The sequence below is a fragment of the Mauremys reevesii genome, linkage group 21, assembly GCF_016161935.1.
Source record: "Mauremys reevesii isolate NIE-2019 linkage group 21, ASM1616193v1, whole genome shotgun sequence".
Taxonomy (NCBI): domain Eukaryota; kingdom Metazoa; phylum Chordata; order Testudines; family Geoemydidae; genus Mauremys; species Mauremys reevesii.
The window spans coordinates 2,975,589-2,999,376 of record NC_052643.1 but is presented as its reverse complement, the minus strand read 5'-3'; the positions used below and the strand labels follow the sequence as shown (position 1 = coordinate 2,999,376).

The window sequence follows — 23,788 nt, the reverse complement described above, 5'->3', positions numbered from 1 at the left end:
TTCATTAGAATCACTCGCATTTGCTGCACAAGTCATTTCACAGATCTAAGGGAAGTGGCCGAGAAACAGCCCCAGGCACATGGAAAGAGCAACCCGTCTGCGCTCTCCAGTCTCGCTTACTCTGTAAGGGCCACATCAGCGGTGTCCAGCAGGAACTGCTTCCGACGGTTGGTGCAGACCAGCGTCACTGTCTGCTGATCCAGGCCAACCTGCCGTGGTAACACACAATTAGGGAGGCTCATTAGGGAGGCTGAGGAGCAGGATGGGACAAGGCTTTGGAAAGGCACCAACGCGCCCTGGACAGGCCGATGTACTACTGGCTAAACGCCATAGGGGGAGCCAGCAGCGGGGGCTGTGTTGGAGCCCAAGTGACAGAGCAACAGCTGGGACGGGATGATGTTGGCAGGTACAGGTGGCACCAGAGGGCTGAGGAGGCAAAGGCGCTTCCCTCTGCGCCCCCAGTTAAGTCGCTGGCATTGAGGCTGCAAACCTCCCGGCCATGGAAGATTCGCTCTTCAGCATCCTCCAGCCGCTCCTGACTCCATCGGGAATTGCTGCTTCCGAGTGGCACAAAGCCCCTCTTGGTACCTCTGTGATGCTCTCACGTCCCAACAGCGAGAGAAGGAGGGACAGACCCCGGGACTGGAAAAGCCAAGCAAAGCAAGAGGCGTTTTCCTGCACATCTCCTCTGCTTTCCCCAGCGCATTGCTGCGCCCTGCGAGCGACAGGCCTGGCTGAGCTGCTGTGAGCGCAGCCTGGACTCACCGAGATGTAGTCTAGCTCATTGTACGAAACGGTCTCCTCCACCAAGTATGGCTTTTCTGCTGCTCCTAGCACAGGACAGGTGTATGAGCAGGTGGGGAGGACACTCCCAAAACGCAGTACAGAGATTCACCCAGATCTCGCCCACCGCCTAGCAGCAGTAGCTCAGTCTGCAGAGCTAGCAGCCCAGGGATTCTGAGGAGCAGGAGGAGGAGGGATCTGGACTTCCAGGGGCCAGAAGGGTTGTCCCTGGCAGACTAGCTGGTGAGGTACAGTGCCTGTTACCTAAGCAGGTCTGCACCTCTCTGGTTCCCCCAACAGCTGAGAAGTAGCATTACGACTGTCCTGGAGCCAGCTGGTTGTGTATGAACCTGTGGGGCATGTACTCCACACGCCACCCTCACAATACGTCTACAGGTAAACGCCCTGCTGAACCCAAAGCCCCCTGCCAGCCTCCACGGTGCCTCCCAGGAAGGTAATTTAGAGAGGCCCCTGGGATGGGATACCTTTCCGGATCAGGTAAACGTAACAGTCCGTCAGCAGGACATAGAGCAGCTGAAGATTCCCCTCCATGTGCCCGGTGCTCATTCGGATCATCTGTGAGAAAAGGAGAGAGACGCCTCATAAAGAACAGAGCTCCCAGCTCGCGGCTCACAACGCAGCCGGGCCACAATTCCACCTCCACTGTGCACAGCTACGAGCTTCGGGATCTGGGCAGCATGCGGTGGCCTCCAACATGGCTAACGTGCACTTTGGTTCTCTAGCCCAGATGAGACCAACCCGTGTAACAACCGTGCCCCCGGACTGCGCCACAGCCATTGAAATGCCCCGGTCTGGTCTCACCTACTCCACAAGGCAGACGTGGTATAACTGGGCCATGCACTAATGGTATTATTACTCAGCCCAGCACCACAGCAGCCTTCCTAGTGTAGATGGGACCTGCCGGACAGATAAGGAATACGTACGGAGAGGAACCCACCAGTTCCCAGATGCCAATGCCTCCTTCTCAGCCTTCAATAACCCACATTCGACACCACAGCTGCTGCCAGGGTTTGCCTCCACGTGGCCAGACTTACCCTGAACAGCTGTTCCTCATTCTCCCGGAAGACATGGATCATCAGCAGCAATAGATGGTTGTTATCCACCCTGAGTGAGGAGAGAAGTGGGAAGGAGGGTTTGATATGCAGGGAGACAAATCTCAGGGGCCCCGAGTGCAGCCCAGAGATGCCGTGGTGGACACTCTCAGGTCCCTGCATGCAGTGGGATGACGAGGTCGCACTACAAGCTCTGGAGTCCTGGGGTGAGCTCAGCTCTGAACCTGCCACTCACCTGCGAGCTGCTTCTGTGGCCACTGTGCCAAGGGCCGGCAGGGGATGTGGCCAGGTGGCCACCCACTGGAGCAGTGACTATACAGGGTAAGGCAGCTATTCTTGCCCCCCCTCCACCCCCGTCCTACCTCCTGTGCCCCACCCCCAGCCTAGCCTGCACTCCCCATAAGGGCCTGCCTTCCCAGAGGGGAAACCTGGGACTCCCCTGCTTTATGGGTTACTCTGTTCAGTTCATATCAAGGCCTCTATCCCTGCCCTAGGCACCCTAGTCAATCATTTCAACACCCCAATCTCAGCACCCAGACAAAGCCAATGGCAAACGCCAGCTAAAAGGAGCCAACTCTGACAGAAACCCCCAATTCCACAAGGCAGACCCCACCCTGCCCGAAAATCCCCCCCGACTCCCAGCTCTTTCAGACTAAGGAGGGGAGAAACTGTCACCCACAGCTTCTCTTCTCGCCTCGCCCATGGAGGGGAACCTTTATCCCGAGAGCCATTCCCCATGTTGCTGCTTTCCGGGTCCCACCCAGAGCTCCTCAGAGTCGGAGCTGGGCTGCTGCAAAGACACCTCCTTCCCCTCCGCCTTACCTGAACTCCGATGGATGGGCCATTTCCGACGGGCTGCCCTGCCCCTCCTCCACCCCCGAGTCATCAGCGCTGCTCAGAGAGGGACTGGGCTGGTCTCCTTTCAGCCTGCTGAGCGCCTCCGGGTGGCCAGTTTCCGTTTCGCTGGCTTGGGTTTTATCTGCCTCCTCCTGAGCGTTCTCTACCGCCCCAGCTGTTTCTCCCTCTCCTCCTTCTTCCTCTTGTCCAGCAGTCTCAGGGCTACCAGGAACATGTGGCGGTTGGCCAGCCCCTGCAGAGTCATGGTTGCCACCACCTGGCACAGGAGAGTTTGGACTCTCGACGGTAAAGCGGTAGAAGTCCATGGGGGTGGAAATCCCCTCACTATAGCTGCCAGAGGGCGGCCCATCCGGGGACTCCCCTGGCATGCCAGGCCGAAAGGACTGATCGGGGGGCTCGACGGGGCAGTTCCAGCCGCTGGGGTCCAGCTGCCCGTTCAGTCTGTCGATCACTTTGCTCAGTGGCTGCCCCACGCTCTCCATGGAGGTGTCCTTCATCTCTGGGATCCGCAGGCCCAGCTGGCTCAGGGCCGAGTGCTTGCTGCTCTCTCCTGGCCTCTCCTGGCCCGCTGGAGAGGGCGGCCTGCTGTCTGTCTTCAGCTCAGCTCCTTCGCTCAGTCTATTCGGGCCACTGTCCCCGCCAGCCTCTGTGGCACTGGGGGCAGGGGGGTTCGCCATTTCCTCCAATTTCACCTTCTTTTTCTTGCCGGTTTTCTTCTTTTTAGCTAATCTGCAAGGGGAGAAACCTGCACTGATGTTACCAGAGCCTAACCTTGCCCTCTGTGCCCAGGGGAGGGAACCCTGGACTCCCTGGGTCTCCCTCTTGCGCACCAGGTAATTCCTCATATGAGCGGGGTAGTTTTTCTACTGCACAAACAATGGGCTAGAGGAGAAAAGCCCAGGGGTGTATTTTCAGAGCTGAACAGGATACAGATTCAGATGCACACGCACTGCACCTTTCACCCAAGAACCACACTGCCCCCTGCTGCCATTAACTGAAGCTGCACAACACTCCTGTCAGCTTGGAAGTATTAGTTCCTGCTACAGATGGGGAAACGGAGGCAAAAAGGTTATGTGACTTGTCCAAGGACACTAGGTGAGAGTCAGTGGCAGAAAGAATCCAAGTCTCCCGACTCTCGTTCGGCCTGTTCTAAGCACTGGACTTCCCTGCCTCCGGCGAGCCCATCGGATTTGTTGCAGCCTCTCTACTTGCATTCAAAATATTCCCTGTCTCCATGCCAGGCCTCTCGAGAAAGGCAGAAAATGTGACATTCGTGGGGACCAGTGTTCTGACAAGGGAGAGGGTTTAATTCCCCGTCAATCTGAAATGGGGAGCCGGGAAGTGAAGAGCCATCTCCAGTTCAAAGCAGCTTCTTTCATGCCCTCCACTGGGAGCAGGAGGTACCATGAGCTGACACTGAGAAGGACTTTGAATGGTCTCAAATCCACTGGACAAAACCATGGCAATTAGAGCTGGTTTCCAGTTTGTGGAATCAGGTTTCAGAGGGGCAGCCGTGCATGGAGTGGAAAATACAGATGGCAGGTATAAATGGGAGTTGCCTTACCACGTGGGGGGTCAGTGCTAACGAGGCCACTTCCACCCTAACTGAAGGCCAATGGCATATTGGGCTGCATTAGTAGGAGCACTGCCAGCAGATCGAGGGAAGTGATTATTCCCCTCTATTCAGCACTGGTAAGGCCACACCTAGAGTACTGTGCCCCGTTTTGGTCCCCACACTACAAGAAGGATGTGGACAAATTGGAGATACTCCAGCAGTGGGCAATGAAAATGATCAGGGGGCTGGAGCACATGACTTACGAGGAGAGGCTGAGGGAACTGGGGTTATTTAGTCTGCAGAAGAGTGAGGGGGGATTTGATAGCAGCCTTCAATGACCTGAAGGGGGGGTTCCAAAGAGGATGGAGCTTGGCTGTTCTCAGTGGTAGCAGATGACAGAACAAGGAGCAATGGTCTCAAGTTGCAGTGGGGGAGGTCTAGGCTGGATATTAGGAAACACTATTTCACTAGGAGGATGGTGAAGCACTGGAATGGGTTACCTAGGGAGATGGTAGAATCTCCATCCTTAGAGGTTTAAGGCCCAGCTTGACAAAGCCCTGGCTGGGATGATTTAGTTGGGGATTGGTCCTGCTTTGAGCAGGGGGTTGGACTAGATACCTCCTGAGGTCTTTTCCAACCCTGATATTCTATGAGTTCCAACTGTTGACAAGAAGGGGTGAATATCAACAGAGGGAAAATTACTTTTTGTAATGCTAACGAGGCCAATTCAATCATGGTGGATGTGGCTTCTTGTCAACTGTTGGGAATGGGCCACATCCACCCTAAGTTAATTGGCCTCATTAGCACTGACCCCCTCCCCCCACCTTGGTAAGGCAACTCCCATCTTTTCACATGTTGTGTATTTATACCTGCTACTGTATTTTTCACTCCTTGCATCTGATGAAGTGGGTTTTAGCCCACAAAAGCTTATGCCCAAATAAATGTGTTAGTCTCTAAGGCAGGGGTGGGCCACATCGGGTACAGAAATTGTCTGGAGGGCCGGGTAGGGAAGGCCGGGGGAGGTTATGCCTCCCCAAACAGCTGTGGAAGTAGAGAAAAGGATAAAGGGAATTTGAATGCAGACATCTTAGTTTCTAGGAACAGAGCAAGAGTCAGCTAACACTAGCTCTAATAACGCGAGATTTCAAGGCCGGGCCTGGGCAAGTGGAAAGCGAGTGGGGAAAAAGCTGTAAGAGATGCTGTTTTTCGACCCTGGGTTAGATAAGAATGGAACACAGACTGTAGCAGGAACTGCTGAGAAAAGGAAGATATCAGAAGGAATATGTATAAACAAGATGCCGTTGTTGATCATTATTGTCTACTTCCACACAGCAAAGCATGGCCTGGCCCCTGCCCCCTATCCAGCCCCCCAGAACCTCCACCCCCATCCAACCCCCCTGCTCCCCACCCCTGACTGCCCCCCAGGACTCCCGCATCCTATCCAAACATCCCTGCTCTCTGCCCCGACTGCCCCGGGACTCCCGCCCCTGTCCAACCCTCCCTGCTCTCCCGGCCCCACGTTACCTGTGGGGTGGGGGAAAGAGGGGCTCAGTCCTTTCCCTGTGCGTTTCCCCTGCTCGTTTGGCTGCTCTCCCTGGCAGTCGGGCAGGGCTCGCTCCCTGTCTGGGCTTGGCTGCTGGGGATGGGCCAAACATGCTGGGGGTAGAGGGGGGCCCTGGCTTGCTCTGCCCCTGTCCCCAGCAGCAGGGCCCAGGCCCCTTGACTGCCCCCCTGCAATCCTCCCTGTTCCTCGCCCCCCCACGGAACCTCCCCTGCTCCCCGCCCCCTGGAGCACCAGGTCCGGCAGCGCTATGGCTGTGCCGCCCGGTCAGAGCCGCAGCCGCGCTGCCCAGGTGCTGGGGGAACTGTGACGGAGCGGGCGGGGAAGGTCCAGGGGCCAGCTTCGGCCCCACTCACCACGCTGGGCTGGATCTACCGCAAGCCTGTCCTGACCCCGCTCCCTGGCCGGAGCTCGGGGGCCAGAGGGAAGGGGCCTGCGGGCCGTCGTTTGCCCCCCTCTACTCTAAGGTGCCAGTTTATGGAGGAAATTCAACATAAATGTGGAGTGCCTCTAGCTGCCAGTAGAGGGAGCAGTACACCCACCACACTGATCCTTTTTCTAGTTCCAGACACTCTGGACACTGCGGTTCCCATACAAGTGTGGAAGGTGGCGTTCTGGGTGCTCCTGCCACAGACATGAACAGGCTCAAAGTCAGGGTTGCTGCTCGTAAGGGCCAGAACACCTATTATCCTGTTCCCATTGGCTGGGTGCTGAGCGTAGGGAGGTTCCCCAGAGAAAGCAGAATGCAATCCGAACCCTCTCACTGGCCTCCCAGCGTTGGAGAAAGCCTGGCAGGTCAGAAGCAGCAGCTGTTTCTTTGCTTCTGTGAGACCACTGCCCTTTCCCCCAGCTATCAGGGAGCTGGACATGCACCAGGTTGGGACACCGCAGGCTGAACAGGGACAAGAGACTTCTGGGGAGAACCCAGGGTATTACTGCAAGGGGGGGTTAGTGGTTCAGTAGGGGCACCCTCCCCTTCAGTCTGCTCTCAATCAATGCCCTCGCTGGGCTCTTGGAAGTACTGACTTTCTGATGAGAAACTAAACCGAGGTCCTGTGATCACTGGAGAGCCCGCGGCTCTCGCTGCGTGCCAGGAGCATCACTTGGGGGTTGCTCTGGAGAGAGGCGCTATCAAACAGTAACCCCCCCATCAGACATTCACAGGCCAAGAACGCAATACAGGTGTGCAGATTTAAAGGATAAACGTTTAAAACGGCATGTGGCTTCTCTGCTGCTGATAAATTGTCAGCCAGCTGCCCCGGGGCTGGAGGAACAAGATCTGCTGCATCTACAGCAAATCAGCTTGTGCCTAGAAATCTACAGTTCTCACCAGATGGACTTTCCTAGCCACAGGTCAGACTGTGCCAAGGCCACCCTGCACACGGCATCTTCATCAGCCTACCAAGGGGGTGGCATATAACCAGCCTCCACCGACTGATGTCCTTCATGGGGTTTGTTTCTAGGCTGGTCAGGCATCTCGAGGCCATCGGGGAAGAGGCCTGGCAGCCTTGAGTGAAGGAATGAATCAACTGATGCCATTAGCAGGAAGAGGATGGGGGAGACCTAGAAGGTTCAGATCCTGCACCAGGAAACAGCTGATATGCACCAAGCTAAATGCAGGGTGCTGTGCTGAGGGTAATACGGGAGATGTACCTGAGCTGGGCAGCGAGAATAAAAAGCAGCTAATACGTATGAAATCAGTCTGAAAAGGATTGTTTTCTTAGTGCCAGCCCTGCATGCTCAAGGATCGGAATGTCAGTCCCAGGGGACCACAACTGTGGCTCTCGTTTGACGATATTCCATTCTGTTCCCCACGCTATAGCATCCATTTTTTAAAATTCGAAGGCCAGATTTTCAAGAGAGGCCTCTGCACCTGGCAGTTCCCATTGAGAACAATGGAGAAATGCTGCCTCGTCCCCCACTGAGAACAATGGGCGTTGATGGGTGCTGAGCACGTTGGAAAGTCTGGCCCCGGAGATATGAAACAAGAACCCAGAATCTCTGCCTGCCGGGCTCCCAGTTCCAGCAATAACCCCCCTGTTGTCCAAGTGAGAGCACATGGCAAATGCCGGCTCCCTCCCACAACTAGCTTGCAGACCCTCTCCTTGTGTTTGGGAGGCATGGCACCGACCTGATGACTTCCAGCTCCGTGCCACTCTCCAGCTGGTCTGTGCCTTCCGTCGTGGTGTCCATCCTCTCCAGGGAGGCGGTGTGCGCAGGGGTGGTTTCTGCGGAGGACAGCGCTTCAGCCTTTTCCTCGTTGAAGGGATTGTAGCGCTGCGTCGGACTCTTCATGGAAGACTTGCTGCCATTCAGATCAGAGGCCACGGAGTGCGGGCAGCTGAGAGTGTCTGTTAGGTCTCCGTCTGGGAAAGAGGAGAGGGGAAAAACCAGGACCCCAGTCAGCTGCTATTACGGGAGCAGGAATTCCTCACTGAGCTTCTGGACCTGGATAGAGCGAGGCTGCACGCATGGCGCGCAATGCAGACTCTGAAAGGTCCTGGCCCAGAGCACCACTCTGACTTGCTAATCAAATTGCTCATTGGGATCAGCATTCGGGAGTCTCCTGCAGGCAGCGGGCACTCAGTAGGGAGAGGGCATACGTGGGGCAGGCAGGAGAGAGCCCAGTGCCACAGACGGAACCAGTGTCAGTCGGCCTTTCCCAGCAAATGGGAAGTAATGCCTGAAAACAGAAGTTTAATGTTCAGACAGTGCCTGTCTAGGCAGCCGTCGAACAGGATTGCAGTCTGATGGGAGCTCCTGGTACAGGAGGGCCTGTCCGCACTGGTACATCACAGGCGAGGCAATAGAGAAAAATCAGGCCTCAGTTCCATTGTGCTCCTCAGTAAATGGCAGCTGCCTGCAGGAGGTTCAGAAACACCCACTGGACACGGGGGGAAACAACCTGCAGACACTGGAATCAGAGGATGTTTTTGCCTGACCAAGGTGCCATTTGCCTCTAGCCTCAATGGGCTCAGAACGCGGGTGCAGTGGGAGGAGGGTCATGCAAACATACACAGGCAGTGCTGGAGAAGTGCAAAGCTTCCCTCGTAAGCTGGGCACGTGTGAGAGGAAGACCTGAATAGCATCAATTAATTACACTGGCTTCTTCAGGACCAAGCCACAGCTGCTCTCTGAGCTGCCGTGCAGAAAACCCAGGGATGGCAGGGGCCAGAGGAGCTGCTGTGGTTTGAATATCTTGCATTGTTCACCACCACCACCCCTGCTTACGGAGCAACACTGACTGGGTCCAAGACTGATGTGACCAATGCTGGTAGCACAGTAACTGCAAACCAGGGCCAACCAGTAAAGAAATTATCCTTCTGTTCTTATAGGTCTGGTGATTTAAAGACCCCTAGAAAGAAGAGCTTCATTAACTTCACCAAGTTTCTGATGAGAAATCAGAGAAATAGTTCAGAAAAACTATCCGAGCAGGGGCACCCAGTACTCCACTAAGGGGTAGCGGTGGATTTAGCTGCTGTTTCCCTATGGAGCTCAGGTTCCATTAATGCGCAGACTCCCTTTTCCAAAGCAGAGAGCTCCTGGCAAGAGAAGTTCTGAGATTGCAGTGGATAGACCGTTACAGCAGATTCTACTTTCCTCCTGATAGACAATAAACAAAGGAGCCTGAGGTGTGGGCAGAGAAATACATCACTCACCTAGCAGCAAGAGAGAAGAAATGACACAGAGAAGTCTTAGTACAACCGGCTGGGCCGATGTTAGTGGTAATGGACAGAAGATACTGATTTGTGGACTCGTGCAATTCTCGCTCAGGGTTATCTGTCCACAAAATCGAGTCAGGTAAAGGAACATTACCATGCCCTTTAGACAGATAGTCTCAGGCCAGATAAGAATCTATCAATGTTCCTGCAAGCAGGGATTTTAAGGAAATGTTAGCAGGAAATTAATTTCAGATTCATGATCACGAGTGTTTGCAGTGGAAGCCACAATCTAAAGCATTGGGCTCAGCAAATCAAGAAACAGAAACAATAGCCTGCTACGCTTAACAGAATTAAGAGACTCTGTCCAGTAATTTACACTTGACAGGTAGGTTTTGCATTAGGAAAACAAACAGGTGTTTATAAAATCCAATGTTAAGAGATGGTTTGTGAATATTAATTTTGAAACGGTGTTTGTTTAAATTTAAGCATTGCCCTGTCATATCAGTGACAGATATGAAACCACAGTGAAAGTGAAACTGACTAGATGCAAAAGTAAAACTGACTGGTCTATTTTCACTAGGGTCACCACATGTCCAATTTTATAGGGACAGTCCCGATTTTTGGTTCCTATTACCCCCACCCCCGTCCCGATTTTTCACACTTGCTATCTGGTCACCCTAATTTTCACCATCCAAATTGAGTAAAACAGAAAAATTAAATGACTAAGTTCTATTTCAATTTCAGCCACCTAATTTGTTACCAATAAGGTTATTTGGTTTGGTCTAAAATACAGGGTTTTATTCTAACAGGGTCCATTTAAATGAGGAAGGGTGAAAGGAGGGGTACAAATTCTTAACAGTTTGATTTTTATGTATATGGCTAGAAATCCATTTAGTAAGCTAAGGTAGGAGAGAAGGGTCTTTTTGATGCAAGCAGAGTTATTGCAGTGAGGTTTGATCAGTACTGCAAAATCGGATCCTTATGATATAGGGCCCAACCTTGCAATCTGACCCCCATGGGTGGCGCCATGCCCCCAAGGATCAGACTGCACAGCTGGGGCTGTGTTATAGTGTCATGAATGGAAATTGCTCATAGAAGCAGCACAGATCTCGCACAGTAAGGAGGATTAAACCACAGCCCACGCAACAACACAGACTACTAAGTAGCCCATTGTTTCTTATTTTTAAAATGAAATTAATATTCTCTGCATTTTCAAAGTGTATTTACAAGTTTAGGGAACAAACACCATTGTTATATTGGTATGAAACACCAGAATTAATCACAACCTCTCAACAGCCAATCAGGCTTGCCATAAAATGACACTCTGGATGCTGCCTGGCTGGGGGTAGGGAGGAAAGGGGGGATGACATGACAATAATAATTGATAATACGTACAGCACCAGGCCCACCTAATACACACCAACACCAAAGCCAGCCACCAGGGGTGCTGTCCAATATCCCCTGTCCAGCAATCCACAGCTGCATCAAACCTAATTTCTTCCATCCATGGTAACCAAAGGGCCCAATCAAAACATTATGGCTAAAGAAAGCTCACAGCCTCTCCCAGCAGGAGCTGCTGTGGGTAGAGGTGGGGGGGAACATTGGCTTGGGGTGGGGGGGGAAGGGGGAAATCACAGGTCCAGGACCCCTCGGTAGGAAGTGCTGGAGGGAACAGTGGCTGTGAGGAAACACATACAGATTATTTCATTCCACTCTTTCCAGGAATGGTCAGAATAGCAGATGCTGTTAGTACCCTGGCTGCAGAGAACTCCAGAGCTAGGCCAGTCCCGGTGTTAACCACATGTGACTGCAACAGGAAAAGGTTCAGTGTTTTTTTTGTTTTCGGCTACTTAGTGTGCTCTGAAAACCAAAGAGTGTCTCTTGTGCTTGGAGAGAGAGAGAAAGTTTATAGAGAGGAGAGAACGTTAGAGACCAAAAGCCATCCTAATGGAATTCAAGCAGATCTTTACCAAAATGCTATATGAGGTATCGGTTTGATGATGATAATACAAAACAATTTCAGCTGAAGGAATCTACCAAGCTTTTAGGTAGAAATGATAGAAAATATATACGTATATTTCCTCCATGAGTAAAGAAGACAGATTTCCTAATCCAATTATATATGAACAATACACAGAGCTGTCTAGTCGTGTCTTTCTGTGAGTGGAGATGATGTATTCCATGCAGAGAAAGAAGAACAGATTTCTATAAAATGGAGATGTGCCCTTTACTCTAAGAATTAGAGATTGCTGACAGCCAGGGTTAAAAAGGGGAACAATGACCAAACGAAATAAGGCCATTAGCTGAAGGTTATGGCTTTGATAGATATTTTAACCCAGGAGGGAAGCCCAAGTCAAGATCTGTGAAGGGGAGGGGGAGGGTGGGGGGAAAAAACCTTACTTAAAAATGAACAAAAATTCTATTTAAAGTAAAATTCCATCAGAAGCCATTTTCAATATCCTGTTGGGTAATTTATGAATGTAGATCTCTTGCAACATCCAGGAACACACCTGCTCATCAACACATCTGCTCTTTACCACATGAAGGAAATATACAGCTGTATACTGAGAAGGAATGCTTTGGTACTTTAGTTTATAACTACCTGATAGACAGTTGGGATGTTCCCTGATCTGTGTGTCAGTTTCATTTAACAGGTTTCGTTATTAGTCTGGTAAAAAGATTCCCTTATTAATCCAGCTCCCATAATATATTAATCATTTTATTAAACAAATTCAATTTCACTTGATAGAAACTTCAGCTCCAAGTGTCCTGAGCGGAGTATCTTAAAACCATCGGTCAGACACATGCGCCAGGTGCAAGACTCAGGAGAAACAGTCACAACGTTCTCTGACTTACAGTAATGTCAGAATCTCTGTGGGGCACTCGCTAACTGGAGGGAAACCTCACACACAAGCATACAGAGTAGGTGACACAATATCTGACTCCAACTCTGCGGTCAGAAGATCCATTCAACACAGAGCTTGTTTCTGCTGCTACAGAATTCCATCAAGATTAGAATATTCGTTCTTATTTTACAAAAATCAACTGCATGCAGCAAGCTTGGTATGGAAAGGATGCAGAAGAGAGAAACATGGTAACAGATGACTATGTCCCACCTTCCCAGGCTGAGCTGGGTATGGACGGCACTGCAGGAAAGACATCTCCAAAATCATAATCTACAAAAATGAGGGATAAAACGGAGGATTAGAAACACAAGTAGTCAGGAGGGATGGGGGACATGGGGAGCATGTGAACAGTGAGGGGTAAACAAAATAATCATCTGAAAAGAATGAGAAACTGGTTAGGAAACATGTATGTAAAAGGGAGTCACCCTTACTAATCACCGGTGTTTGTATTAAAGTAGCTTCTACGGCCCCCCTCAGAGATCGGGGCCCCATTACGCTAGGGGTTGTAAAGTTAAAATTGGAAAACGGATGATTGGTGTAGCATAGCCTAATGGCATGTGCACTGGGCTGGGGGCCAGGAATTCCAACCCCAGCTCCACCAATGACTTGAGGGATCAGCTTGGTGATTACTTACCCTCTCTGTGCCTCAGTTTCCCCACTTACACTTGCCTCCCAGAGGTATTGAGATGTTTAATTCAGTAACATTTACAAAGCCAGGGGCTAGACGAAGGGGAAAAACTGGTCCTCTGAACAAGCTCCACCTACAATCCCAGAGTAGCTGGATGTTCCTATTACAATGATCAGCAGTGAAACAGTTAGTGAGTTAATGTCCAGTTGTCATTGTTGTGCTTCAGAGTCAACAACCCACTGAGAGGAATAGGGGCTGCTCATATAGAACGCAGGACCCAACACCTGACATCCTGCAGCAAGCCCGTGCAAATAACAGTGTGTGCTGATTGCACGTTCCAGCCAACGGTTTGAAAGCACTTTGGAAACTTTATTTTACTGAGTCCCCTACATCACTGTGGGAGGGGGATGAGACAGCCAGTATTATCCCTGTCTAGAGATGAGGAAACTGAGGCACAGAGCTGAGCGGTCACTAACCAGGGTCACGCAGTGAATTTGTGCCAGAGCCAAAACCGGCACCTAGCAGCTGGGATTCCCAGTTCCCATTTCTCAACCACACTTCCAGCTTCTTGGGAGTTTCTCCTGCATTTAACCCTTAAGATTATTTGGGCACCGTATTAACCACTGTGGCCACACAACAGCAATATCAGATGAATGGACATTCCATAAGAGAGTATTCCCGGGACCCAGCCATGTTCTGCGGATGGCGACAGAGCAGGGGGTGGGTTACACCTACAGTGGAGACCTGACCGCTGTGAGCCAGCAGTCTGGGCCAAGTCTCCAGTATAACAAGGGCTTGGAGATCCATACAGAATGGACTGATTACTGCTAAGTCTGCCCTCTGCCCTGCCCGGCTGGGGCTTTCAGCAGTGCTCCCGACTGCCTTCCGACAGTAACAACAGGCTGGCTGTACTGTGGAGGTCGGGAAGGCTGCTGGAGAGCGGAGGAAAGACTTCATTAAAATTGCTGCAAACTTTACTGCTGTGTGTAGCTGGAAGACATTTATCCCGACTGGGCCACCCTCCTCCCTTAAAATCTGTAAATACCCTTGTTTCTATTTTGCAAACTGACAATAGGGACTGGCAGATGCCACTGAAAAGGTCATCCCAGTCCTGTCAAGCTGGCCCAATCACGGACTCCGTATCCAGAGCCCCACAGCGCAGGGCCTGAGGCAAGGTCCCCTGCCAGCTGGCTGAATTATTGCCCAGGGCTTTTCAGCTGATTTTGTTTTGTGAACAAGAGAAAAAGCCCAGGGCTTAAAAAAAAAAAAAAAAAAAAAAGAGACTAATGCTTGGAGTTTTAGTTCCCTTGCTTAGCTGGGAACAGCCCTCGCAGGTCCATTTAACCCACCATGCATGTGTAACTGTTATACATGAACCTCTGTAGATCGATGACCTAAACGCCACATTGAAGCAGGAGGCCTATGCTCAAGCAGACTCTGGCTTTTGCTTTTCAGGCCTGAAAGAGGTAGCTGTTGAATCTGCAAGAGGGAGAAGCAAGCCTGGCCTCCCTGCAGTCAGTGCCCAAGGTCAGGTGGATCTATGGGAGCAATTAAACCAAGGAGACGGGTGTCCATCCTCTGGGCTTTGAACCAAATCGGAGCCTTACTGCCCCACCTTTCCCGCTGGAGAATTCTACTGAACAACAGTAAGCTCCTGCAAAAAGGAGTGTCCCTCCCTGTAGCACTGGGAGAATTTTAAGGCTGAAGAACTGGAAGGTGCCCTGATGCAAAGAAAACATCAAAGCCAAATGTGGGTTGAAAAAAACATCTTCAGTCTAGGCAGGAGGATCTGGCAGCTTGGATCAAGATGGAGCAAAGCATGCTGGGACCTGTAGTCTCCACTGGCCACACCTCCGCATGCAAGACTGAGGTGGCGCAGAGTGCTAACTAGGGGCCCGCTCCTGGCCACTACAGTCGGCTCCTTATCACCCCTTCCCATAGCTCGTCTCATCTGGCCCAGTGGGTTAGTGGATTCTCAGCAAATGGGACAGCACATTATTGGATATATGGGAAGGCACGGGTGTTGCCCAGCTACAAAGCTTTAATCATAGTCCCAGCGAGAAGAGATGCCAACCAGACCTCTGCTGGGTTGGGTATTGCTCTTTTCTCTCATTCTTCTGTAGCATTCAGGTTCTTGTGCAAACAGAAGCTGCACATGCACCCCTCCCCTCTGCCCTGGGTAGCCACTTACCCTCACTTGAAGGTGCAATGGCACTGTCGTCCCACTCCAGATTGGTCGAGGTGACTGAGTTGAAGGAGTTGAGCGACAGGCTGTCTGAGCCATGGATGGAGCTTGGCAGGCGATCCTCAAAGTCCAGCAGATACTGAGGCTTGTAGTAATCGGGCATGTATGGTGCCAGGTCCAAGTAAGGGGCGTCCTGAGAGCAGAGCCACAGAGAGGAGAGTCACTGCGTCAGACGCAGCCTTTCCTCTGACAACTCAGCCAGCGAGGACATTATTAACACGGCCGCCCGTGTGGAATACAAACATGACATTAGATGTGCAAATAACCTGGTTACGCATGGTTAACAAACGAAGGGATGAGCAGAGATGACGACATTCCAGTGCCTTGTTTTGACTTCACTCTGAAAGCACTAGCCAGTAGCAGGCAAATTGTGTACGGCACCAAGCAAGCTTCCACCACACAGATGTACCATTGCACACCAATACTGACCCTGCAGGACCAGTTCTTGTTCCTCTCCTGGGCTCCCCCACCGAGGTCGGCAAATGCCCCTCAGTCCTGACCCCCCTGCTAGCCCAGCCCTTCCCACAGCTCTGTCAGTGCTCCTCGGTCTGGCCTTTGAAGCATCCCTGATGTTTGACTCCTGCATGGGGACTAGGGTTGTACAGTAGCTCGTGATCTGACTAAGTCTCTGCTGGGGACTGAACCATTGTTTGGAAAAGTTCTCCCCTGACTGAGAAGGAAGCCTTGCTGGCTTTGAATGACTTCATTATCCCTCAGGCTGTTAGCAAATATTTTGTTCTCATCACTGCAGAGCTACAAAGGGAGCCTTAGGAAATACAAGCCAGACTTAGATTTAATCGCATTTCTATTTCCACACACATATACATGGAACTCTAGTCATTGACACTGGCTAACACAATCTCTTTTCTTATAGCACACAGATGCCAAGGAAACAAAACTGACTTGCTGATCCAGCAGCAGGCCACTTGCGCTGGCCGGACACTGGAGGAGGAAGAGGACACCACCAGGAAATTGAACCTGCAGCAGGAAGCAAACCTGTGCCAGCCACAGAGTAGCAGATGGAAATAGACTCAGTGGAGAAAGTGAACCAAACGTCACACCTCAAATGGACTTCAGTGAAAGCTTCAGTGTAGCTTCATGTCTGAAGCTCACAACAGAAACAGAAACCTTCGCAGCCATGGTATTCTAAACGCATACGCAGCCAGGTCAATAGACAATCTGCCATCATGACCATTTCCTCTCCTCAGGGCTAGTGTTCTTTACACTTTGCTTTAGGGTGGACAGGCAGCTGAGTGGCTACAGACACTCAGTGCTGCTTAGATAACAGCACAGCATGGGGAACAACCTCCATTCTTTCCTCTCCGTCCATGTACATGATGGGCTCTAGCTCCTCTAGTTCTACAGTCACTTTTCCCCACAAGTAGGGATTTTGGAACCTACATGTTTGGTTCCTAGAAACCCCCAACCTGGAAATTCCTCACGGACTCACTTTCATTGGTCTTTTACTACCTGAGATCCACCTGCAAGGCCCTATGTCAACTCATCGCCATCAGCATCTCTCCTCTCCCTCCCTCCCCCAATTCAAATATCCACCTCCGCCCTCCCCCCCTTCATTTCTTTCTCCCATTCGTTGTGCCTTTTACCATCCTGCCCTCATGCTCGTGTTTATCTATCACGCATCCCCCGCAGGGGGGGGGGCGCCTCAGGGTGGGGTAGGGAGCTGCTGCAGGGCTCAGGGAGGAGGGAGGGCCTAGGGCGCGAAACATCCTTGCACTGGCCCTGAGTCTTTGCCAGAGCTTGGCAAAAATTTCCCTTAGTAGAAGCACCTGTTCCTTGCCCAACATGACAGCCCTATGCTGCCTTCTCCCGGCCGTGCCCAGGGCGGAGAATGTCGTATTTTGTAGAACTGGAGAAGTGCTGACTTGTGAAACTGAATGATGCCTCTGACCAAGGGCTCTCTCTGAGCTACTGCAGCAGAGAAACTCTGAGGGTGCATCTCTCTGGCAGGCGCCGCGGACAGCCAGGGGCAGAGTTTATTAACTATTATGCTGGCCCAAGCTTCAAATGGTGCATGGGGTTTTCCTGCTCTACAGTCTTTCTATCCATCAGCGAAGACAGTAATTCTCACCAGATCCAAGTCAAAGCGAATGAATTCCAACCCAGATACCAGCGTCAGGAACAAGGTCAGGTGATCATGACTGCAGACCAGGGCATTCCTGTGACACAGATAAAATATAAGAACGTTCAGCTTTGGCATGGAGACAAAACCGTTGCGAGTGTCCTCACCGAGCACATGATCTTACAAATCAAAACACATTCTCCACCCATCTGGTTTCCAGGACATGACCCTGAGCTAACCCTGTAAACAACCTGAGACTCAGACAGCCGAAGTGGGATCGCATTGTTTTTAGCACGTCAAGGTTTCTCTTTGGTATCTGCGCTTGAGGCAAACCAGGGTTGAATGGCTGTGAAGGCAGCACGCTTCCCCTGCAGGCTCAAGGCTCAGGAGAGGCAGCCGGCTGCACTTCCTTTAGACATTTGCCCTTTCCTGAGTTAAGATCAGCCTTCGGGACATGCCATAACCATCTGTCCTCTGGATGAAAGAGGCAGACAGGGAGTCTCCTTGCAAACCCTGAGGATCGGGGGGGAGGGATAGCTCAGTGGTTTGAGCATTGGCCTGCTAAACCCAGGGTTGTGAGTTCAATTGGGGGGGAGGGGGGGATCTGGGGCAAAAATTGGTCCTGCTAGTGAAGGCAGGGGGCTGGACTAGATGACCTTCCAAGGTCCCTTCCAGTTCTAGGAGATTGGTATATCTCCAATTATTACCTTTTTATTACCTTTTATCAGGAGACATCTACTTGACTTGCAGTGAGGGCATCAAACTAGCCAAGAAGCTGGTGAGCTTTCTTTTTTAAATGTGTAGCCCACATGCTCACCAAATTCATCACAAGCATTGGTCAAGTGGCAGGCCCTCTAGCGCCCCTCACTGCAAAATAAAACCAGTTATGGTCCTTTGCACATCTATGGAGGGGGGCAGGAGAATGGGTCAGAGTCATTCAAGACAGCGAAAGGCAAAGTACAGTAACACAAGGCAGGTGTGACATTCAGGAGGTACCTGCAGTAGCCAAAACAGTTGTGAACACATACAGAGAGGCTGCAAGGATCATAAACTACGTAATAATTGCTATGGGTAAAATGTTCAAAGGGGCCTGAGTGACTTAGGAGCCTAAGTCTGATTTTCAAAAATGATTTAGTCCCTTGGGAGTCTCACTGAAAAATCAGAGAGATTTCGCCTCCTAAGGTCACTTATGCACCTTTAAAAATGTTACCAAATGTCAACAAAGGAAGTAAGAGAATATGCCTTATTCCTGCCTTACTGGTCTCTGTCTAGTTCAGGGGTCGGCAACCTTTCAGAAGTGCTGTGCCGAGTCTTCATTTATTCACTCTGATTTAAGGTTCCACGTGCCAGTGATACATTTTAACGTTTTTAGAAGGTCTCTTTCTATAAGTCTATAATATATAACTAAACTATTGTTGTATGTAAAGTAAATAAGGTTTTAAAAATGTTTAAGAAGCTTCATCTAAAATTAAATTAAAATGCAGAGCCCCCCGGACCAGTGTGTGAGTGCCACTGAAAATCAGCTGGCATGCCGCCTTCGGCACGCGTGCCATAGGTCGCCTAGTTTATTAAAGACAATCACGTTCCAACATATTTCAGATTTTTGTTGATGTTTAGAAGGATGAGTTGGCCATGACAAGCAAGTGCCATGCAGCCATACACCACCATCCATGAGAGACTGGCTCCATACAGCTGAAAGTCCATGAGCAGGTCCACCGGCTGGCTCCAGGCAGGGCTGCAGACACATTTACATAGAGCAGTCACACCTTCCTCTTTGCCTGGGACAGCACAGTGCCCCAGCATGCCGTCTGCAGCACTAGCCAATCCAGTGCCCGCACAACTGAGGTCTATGGCCAAGCCTTTCCCTAGAAACCCAGTTGCGAGCACTCAGCATTTCCAAAGATCTTGGGGGAGGAAGTGGAACCTGATTTGCTGCAAGTTTGTTTCAAGCAAAATGGAGATTAGCTTCCTAAAAGGAAAATGTAACCAGCAGCGGAGCCCAGGAGACAGCTGGCAGGGCTGGGAGGACTGTGCTACTACTCACTTGACATAGTACTTATGCAGCAGACTTAGATTCTCCTGAAACAGCCTTAAGTAGCTCTCCAATGAGTTCTCGTTGAGGGCCAGGTATAGCCAAGCTCGACCTGAAACAAGCATCAAAGGTTATTTATCAGCAGACCCTGCTTTCCAGAGCTGGGCAAATACTGGGCAGGGGGGGGGGACGGGACGGACCTACAAATATTCATTCATATTCTTAAACCAGTTTGCTGAGGCTGTTCAAGCCCCATCTGCATTCACATGCCACGAATAGTCTAGTGAATCAGTTCACTGGCAGGAATGTTCCTGGACGCAGGGATTTTAAGAAAGCAGTAGCAGGAAATTAATTTCAGATTCATGATCATGAGTGTTTGCAGCGGAAGCCACAATCTAAAGAGCTGTGCTCAACCAATCACAAAACAGAAACAATTCCGTGTGCCCTACAAGTGCAATCAAAAGCTATAGCAGCTGTTATTTCAAATGGTGAATAATTACAATGAACTGCTCAGGCAGGATTAACAGACCAAGAATCACCCCCTAAATCATTTCAAATAATGATCAGGATACTAGACAATCAGGAGCTACTGGAGGACAATGTGTGAGCGGAAAGAGAGGTGAATTTCACTGAAGGATGATGGATGCGCTCTGCTCTCCTCTCCTCGGGGTAGGGAGGAAGTGGTGGGAAGGGAGTAGGGTTAAGCGGGTAGAGCAGTGGGGCTCTCGACAGCACTCCTGCTCAAAGCTGGCCTTGATGTGAAAAAGGTCCCATGTACTTTTAATAATGGGCAAAAAACATCTGCACATTTCACATCGTATTTCCTCTGTCAGTCTCAAAGGAAAAGGAGCTTCAGTACCTGTGGAGTTACACAGTAACCTTCTGGGACAGAATGGGAGGGGCCTATCCAAATCACCTAGGACCATCCTGCCAAAATCTCCCCTACAAGCCAATTCCACAGCCTGGCTGGCTGGTTTGTTTCATAGATGCATTAGAGTCACATCCAGACCTTTGATTCAGAAAAGCCTGACTATGAGATCTGTGTGCAAACCCCAAAAGGGGACAATCAGGAGACACTTTACTGCCATGCCCAGCCCACTTTTCCAGTGCTGGTGCTGTCCAAATCCTGCATTTGGATACCTCAATCTGTATTTGCATGTTTCAACCAGGTCTTAGGACCCAAGTGATCTCTGGGCTTCTATGCCCAGCTGTGAGCATCCAAATGGGGAATTGAGGCATTCCACTAACAGCTGGTAACTGGGCTTGCAGTATTTCTTATTAAAATTGTCTCATTCCAGGTCATCTACACAGCTCTGTAACAAACAGCCTGTGCGACCCATGGTCACCACACAACGACCCCCCACGTCCTGGTCTGGACAAGGCAAACATGGAGGAGACTGCTGACTGTACCACAGGGCCAGCTTCAGAGATTGCATGTGTGGCTACTGCTTCACTGACTTCCTGCACAGACCAGAATCTCACGCACAGCAATTAAAGCCGACTCGGATCTCATGCCAGCTTTCCCAGAACTAGGACTCGCCCATGGAGAGCGAAGAAGGCTCTAGAAGGTGAAGAATAAAATACTCACTGCGCCCCAAATTGGTGGCCACATGTTGCAGGACTTCTATCTGCTTGATGGCTTCCCTGCGGGTGAAGTGAACGACCAGCACCCAGTAGCCTGAAGAGAGATCTTGCAGCCTGGGGGAATGGAAACAGAAAGGAAAGAATTCATCGCTTTCAGACCCTGAAGCAAGTAAGTTATTGCCTAGAAAGAGTGGAGGGAGGGATGTGCTCTCCATAGTCCATATTGGAAACCACCTCACTTTGAATGTCATGTCACAGGAGCACCACTCAAGGTGTCTCAGTGTCAGGCTGGGACAGGATGAGCTTCAGAGGGTTTCCTAATTGGGACGACTTTTTCAAAACCCAAGCACCGGGTTCTGAATAAAACACCAGAGAGGAGAAGGGGAGGAAATTCAGAGAGGTGAGAGGAGGCGAGGACAGGACCTTTCAAATGGTGAGGGAAAGACAAAAGAAGGAAGAGATTGAAAAGGAGGAAACAAGTATTGGGGCCCTAATCTTGGTGCCCTGCAGTATTTTTTTCCAGCTAGGATGACCCTGACACGGGGGTTTAGAAGCAGGTAGTCAAAATATGCATCCAGGGATCCCACTAGGATACTGCATAATGAAATCATTTGTTCCCCTTCCTGAACACCCATCCCTTCTTCAAGCCCAGCTCTGTAACTTGGGTGGGGCACAGGTCGGCCGAACGCATCAGCCCACTGCATGGTAGATCTTACCCATAAAGCAGGGCGTGGTCCAGGTGCTCACACAGTCGCTGAAGGACTTTGTCATGATTCCTAATTGCTGGGGTCTCATCCTCACAGGCTGCAAAGTAACTCTGCAACTGAAAACAAGAGGCGGTGTCAGCTACTGAGCAGGGGACTAACCCTCCAAATTTCAGTCAATTACATTACAATCTCTAGGGCCACAGTCATACATTCCTTCAGTGACCCACCCTGACGTAAGGAAACCCCGAGCCCTTAACTCGCCCATATGCAGTTTCAGGGCCACATTCGGACCTGGGGCAAACAAGTGCAATTCCATCAGACTTCACTGGGGTTGCATCCACCTATCTCCTCACGGCCTTAGGGCCCTACCAGACAGCCGACAGAATGGACCGCAAGACTCTCCTCCGGTCTGTGCCATGGCTTGCTGAGCACATTGAAAAACCCGCCAGCTTGCACCCATGTGTACATGTTTGGCAGGCGATTTTCCAAGAGGCACAGAGACATGTGCCACACGTCAGCCAGCAGGGCTGTGCTTTTACAGGGAAGGGGATTTCTCAGCAGGATTCATATTTCTTTATTGTCATTGCATGTTTCCAGCATGTATGTGTGTCTAAATATTTATTCCTTATGCTTTGGATACTAGCCATTCACTTCAGTGCTTTATGAGTCATCAGCACTTGGAAACACAGGCCAATCTTTACACATTTTTAATGAGAAGTACCGAACAAACAGCCTGTTTAACAGCCTGGTTTTGGAGATGGCACTATGACCTCCCCAGGCCTCTGGATCCAGCCAGGGAATGGCAAAGTGTCTGGACCTCATCTACTGTTCCAAACAAGCATATTATTACTGACCCAACCATGGATGATGTGGCTACTTGATGCACAAGTTGAAAATCAAAGACTCTGCTTCCTGCGACTGTGGTGAGAACATCCGAACTACCCAACAAATCAGAATGCAGTGCCTCAAATATGGCTTCAGAGGTGAACTGGATGTTATCCGCAATGTCACAAAGGAGGCCTTGAAATGGCTTATGGACGTACAACAGCATCTATAGAACATTGCTCTGCAGACGCCATATGTGCGCATGAGCGAGAGATGGCAACAATTTTCACTGGATTCACAAGAGCTGCACTCACAGGCGCCAACTTTCCTTGGCGCCGGTGGGTGCTCGCGCCCCCCTGCCCCAACCCCAACTCCGCCCCCTCCCTGTCCCTATTGGACCCCTCCCCAAATCCCGCCCCAGCCCCGCCTCTTCCCCAAGCACGCTGCGTTCCTCCTCCTCCCCCGCAGTGGTTTCGCGGCACAAGCGCTGGCAGGGAAGGGGGGAGAAGCAGGACTCGGCGGCGTGCTCAGGAGAGGAGGCGGAGGCAGAGTTGAGCTGGGGTGGGTCTGCACCCACCAATTTTTCCCCGTGGGTGGAGCACCCACGGAGTTGGCGCGTATGGCTGCGCTGACACTAGCGAGACAGGCACTTCACTGGGTGTGGATGTCGTGTCTCTGCTGGTCAATGCTGAAGTCCCCTCTGCTTTTCTGCCCGGGCAGTCACTAAAGAAATCGGGGGTGTGAGCAGAGCTCAGCACCGGACAAAGTCAGCGTGTGGAACTCTGATGTGTAGGCAACGGTTCTCACAGCCAGGCATGTGCGATAAAACGAACATTCATCGTTCACTAGGACAACTGCTCAAACGTAACGTGCTCTCCCCAAGCATCTCTCCAAAGGGTAATGACATCAATCCAATTCTCCCTTTTTATACAACTAGCTGGGCTTTTGGGTTAGGGCGCAGGACTGGGAGTTCAGTTCCCGGCTCTGACGGACTTACTGGGGGACCACTGGCAAATCACCACCTCAGTTTCCCCATCTATAAAATGGGGATAATACCCAGGGAGGGGCTGGAGTTTAATTCATTAATGTTTGTGATGCAATCAGGGCCCCCCAAGTTACAGGCCCAGGAGAAGCGCACAGTATTACTATTATTACACAGATGCAACGAGATGGCCATGCATCTTTATAATAAATAAAGTATAATTGCAGCTAATTGGCTGTACTGAGCCTCAGACTGACCTACATGCATAGAGAATGGTCTTGTGACTTTGGCAGGAGCCAGGAGATCT

General features: G+C 50.8%; 1 protein-coding gene across 3 annotated transcripts in view; it reads right to left on the bottom strand.

Moving 5' to 3' along the window:
• PLEKHM2 (pleckstrin homology and RUN domain containing M2) overlaps window positions 1–23,788 on the bottom strand; it is a 56,253-nt gene that overhangs the window by 8,684 nt on the left and 23,781 nt on the right. For 2 of the 3 annotated variants that reach the window (XM_039509289.1, XM_039509290.1), the window contains exons 2-13: window positions 21,684–21,790; window positions 20,972–21,081; window positions 19,396–19,495; window positions 17,361–17,448; window positions 15,218–15,404; window positions 12,609–12,668; window positions 7,962–8,196; window positions 2,679–3,443; window positions 1,839–1,908; window positions 1,269–1,359; window positions 766–830; window positions 121–209 (exon numbers count right to left, since the gene is read on the bottom strand). In XM_039509289.1, the coding sequence (XP_039365223.1) occupies window positions 121–209; window positions 766–830; window positions 1,269–1,359; window positions 1,839–1,908; window positions 2,679–3,443; window positions 7,962–8,196; window positions 12,609–12,668; window positions 15,218–15,404; window positions 17,361–17,448; window positions 19,396–19,495; window positions 20,972–21,081; window positions 21,684–21,790 (1,967 nt within the window). The remainder of the gene's footprint in view (window positions 1–120; window positions 210–765; window positions 831–1,268; window positions 1,360–1,838; window positions 1,909–2,678; window positions 3,444–7,961; window positions 8,197–12,608; window positions 12,669–15,217; window positions 15,405–17,360; window positions 17,449–19,395; window positions 19,496–20,971; window positions 21,082–21,683; window positions 21,791–23,788) is intronic. The other variant, XM_039509291.1, reaches the window with a different exon arrangement.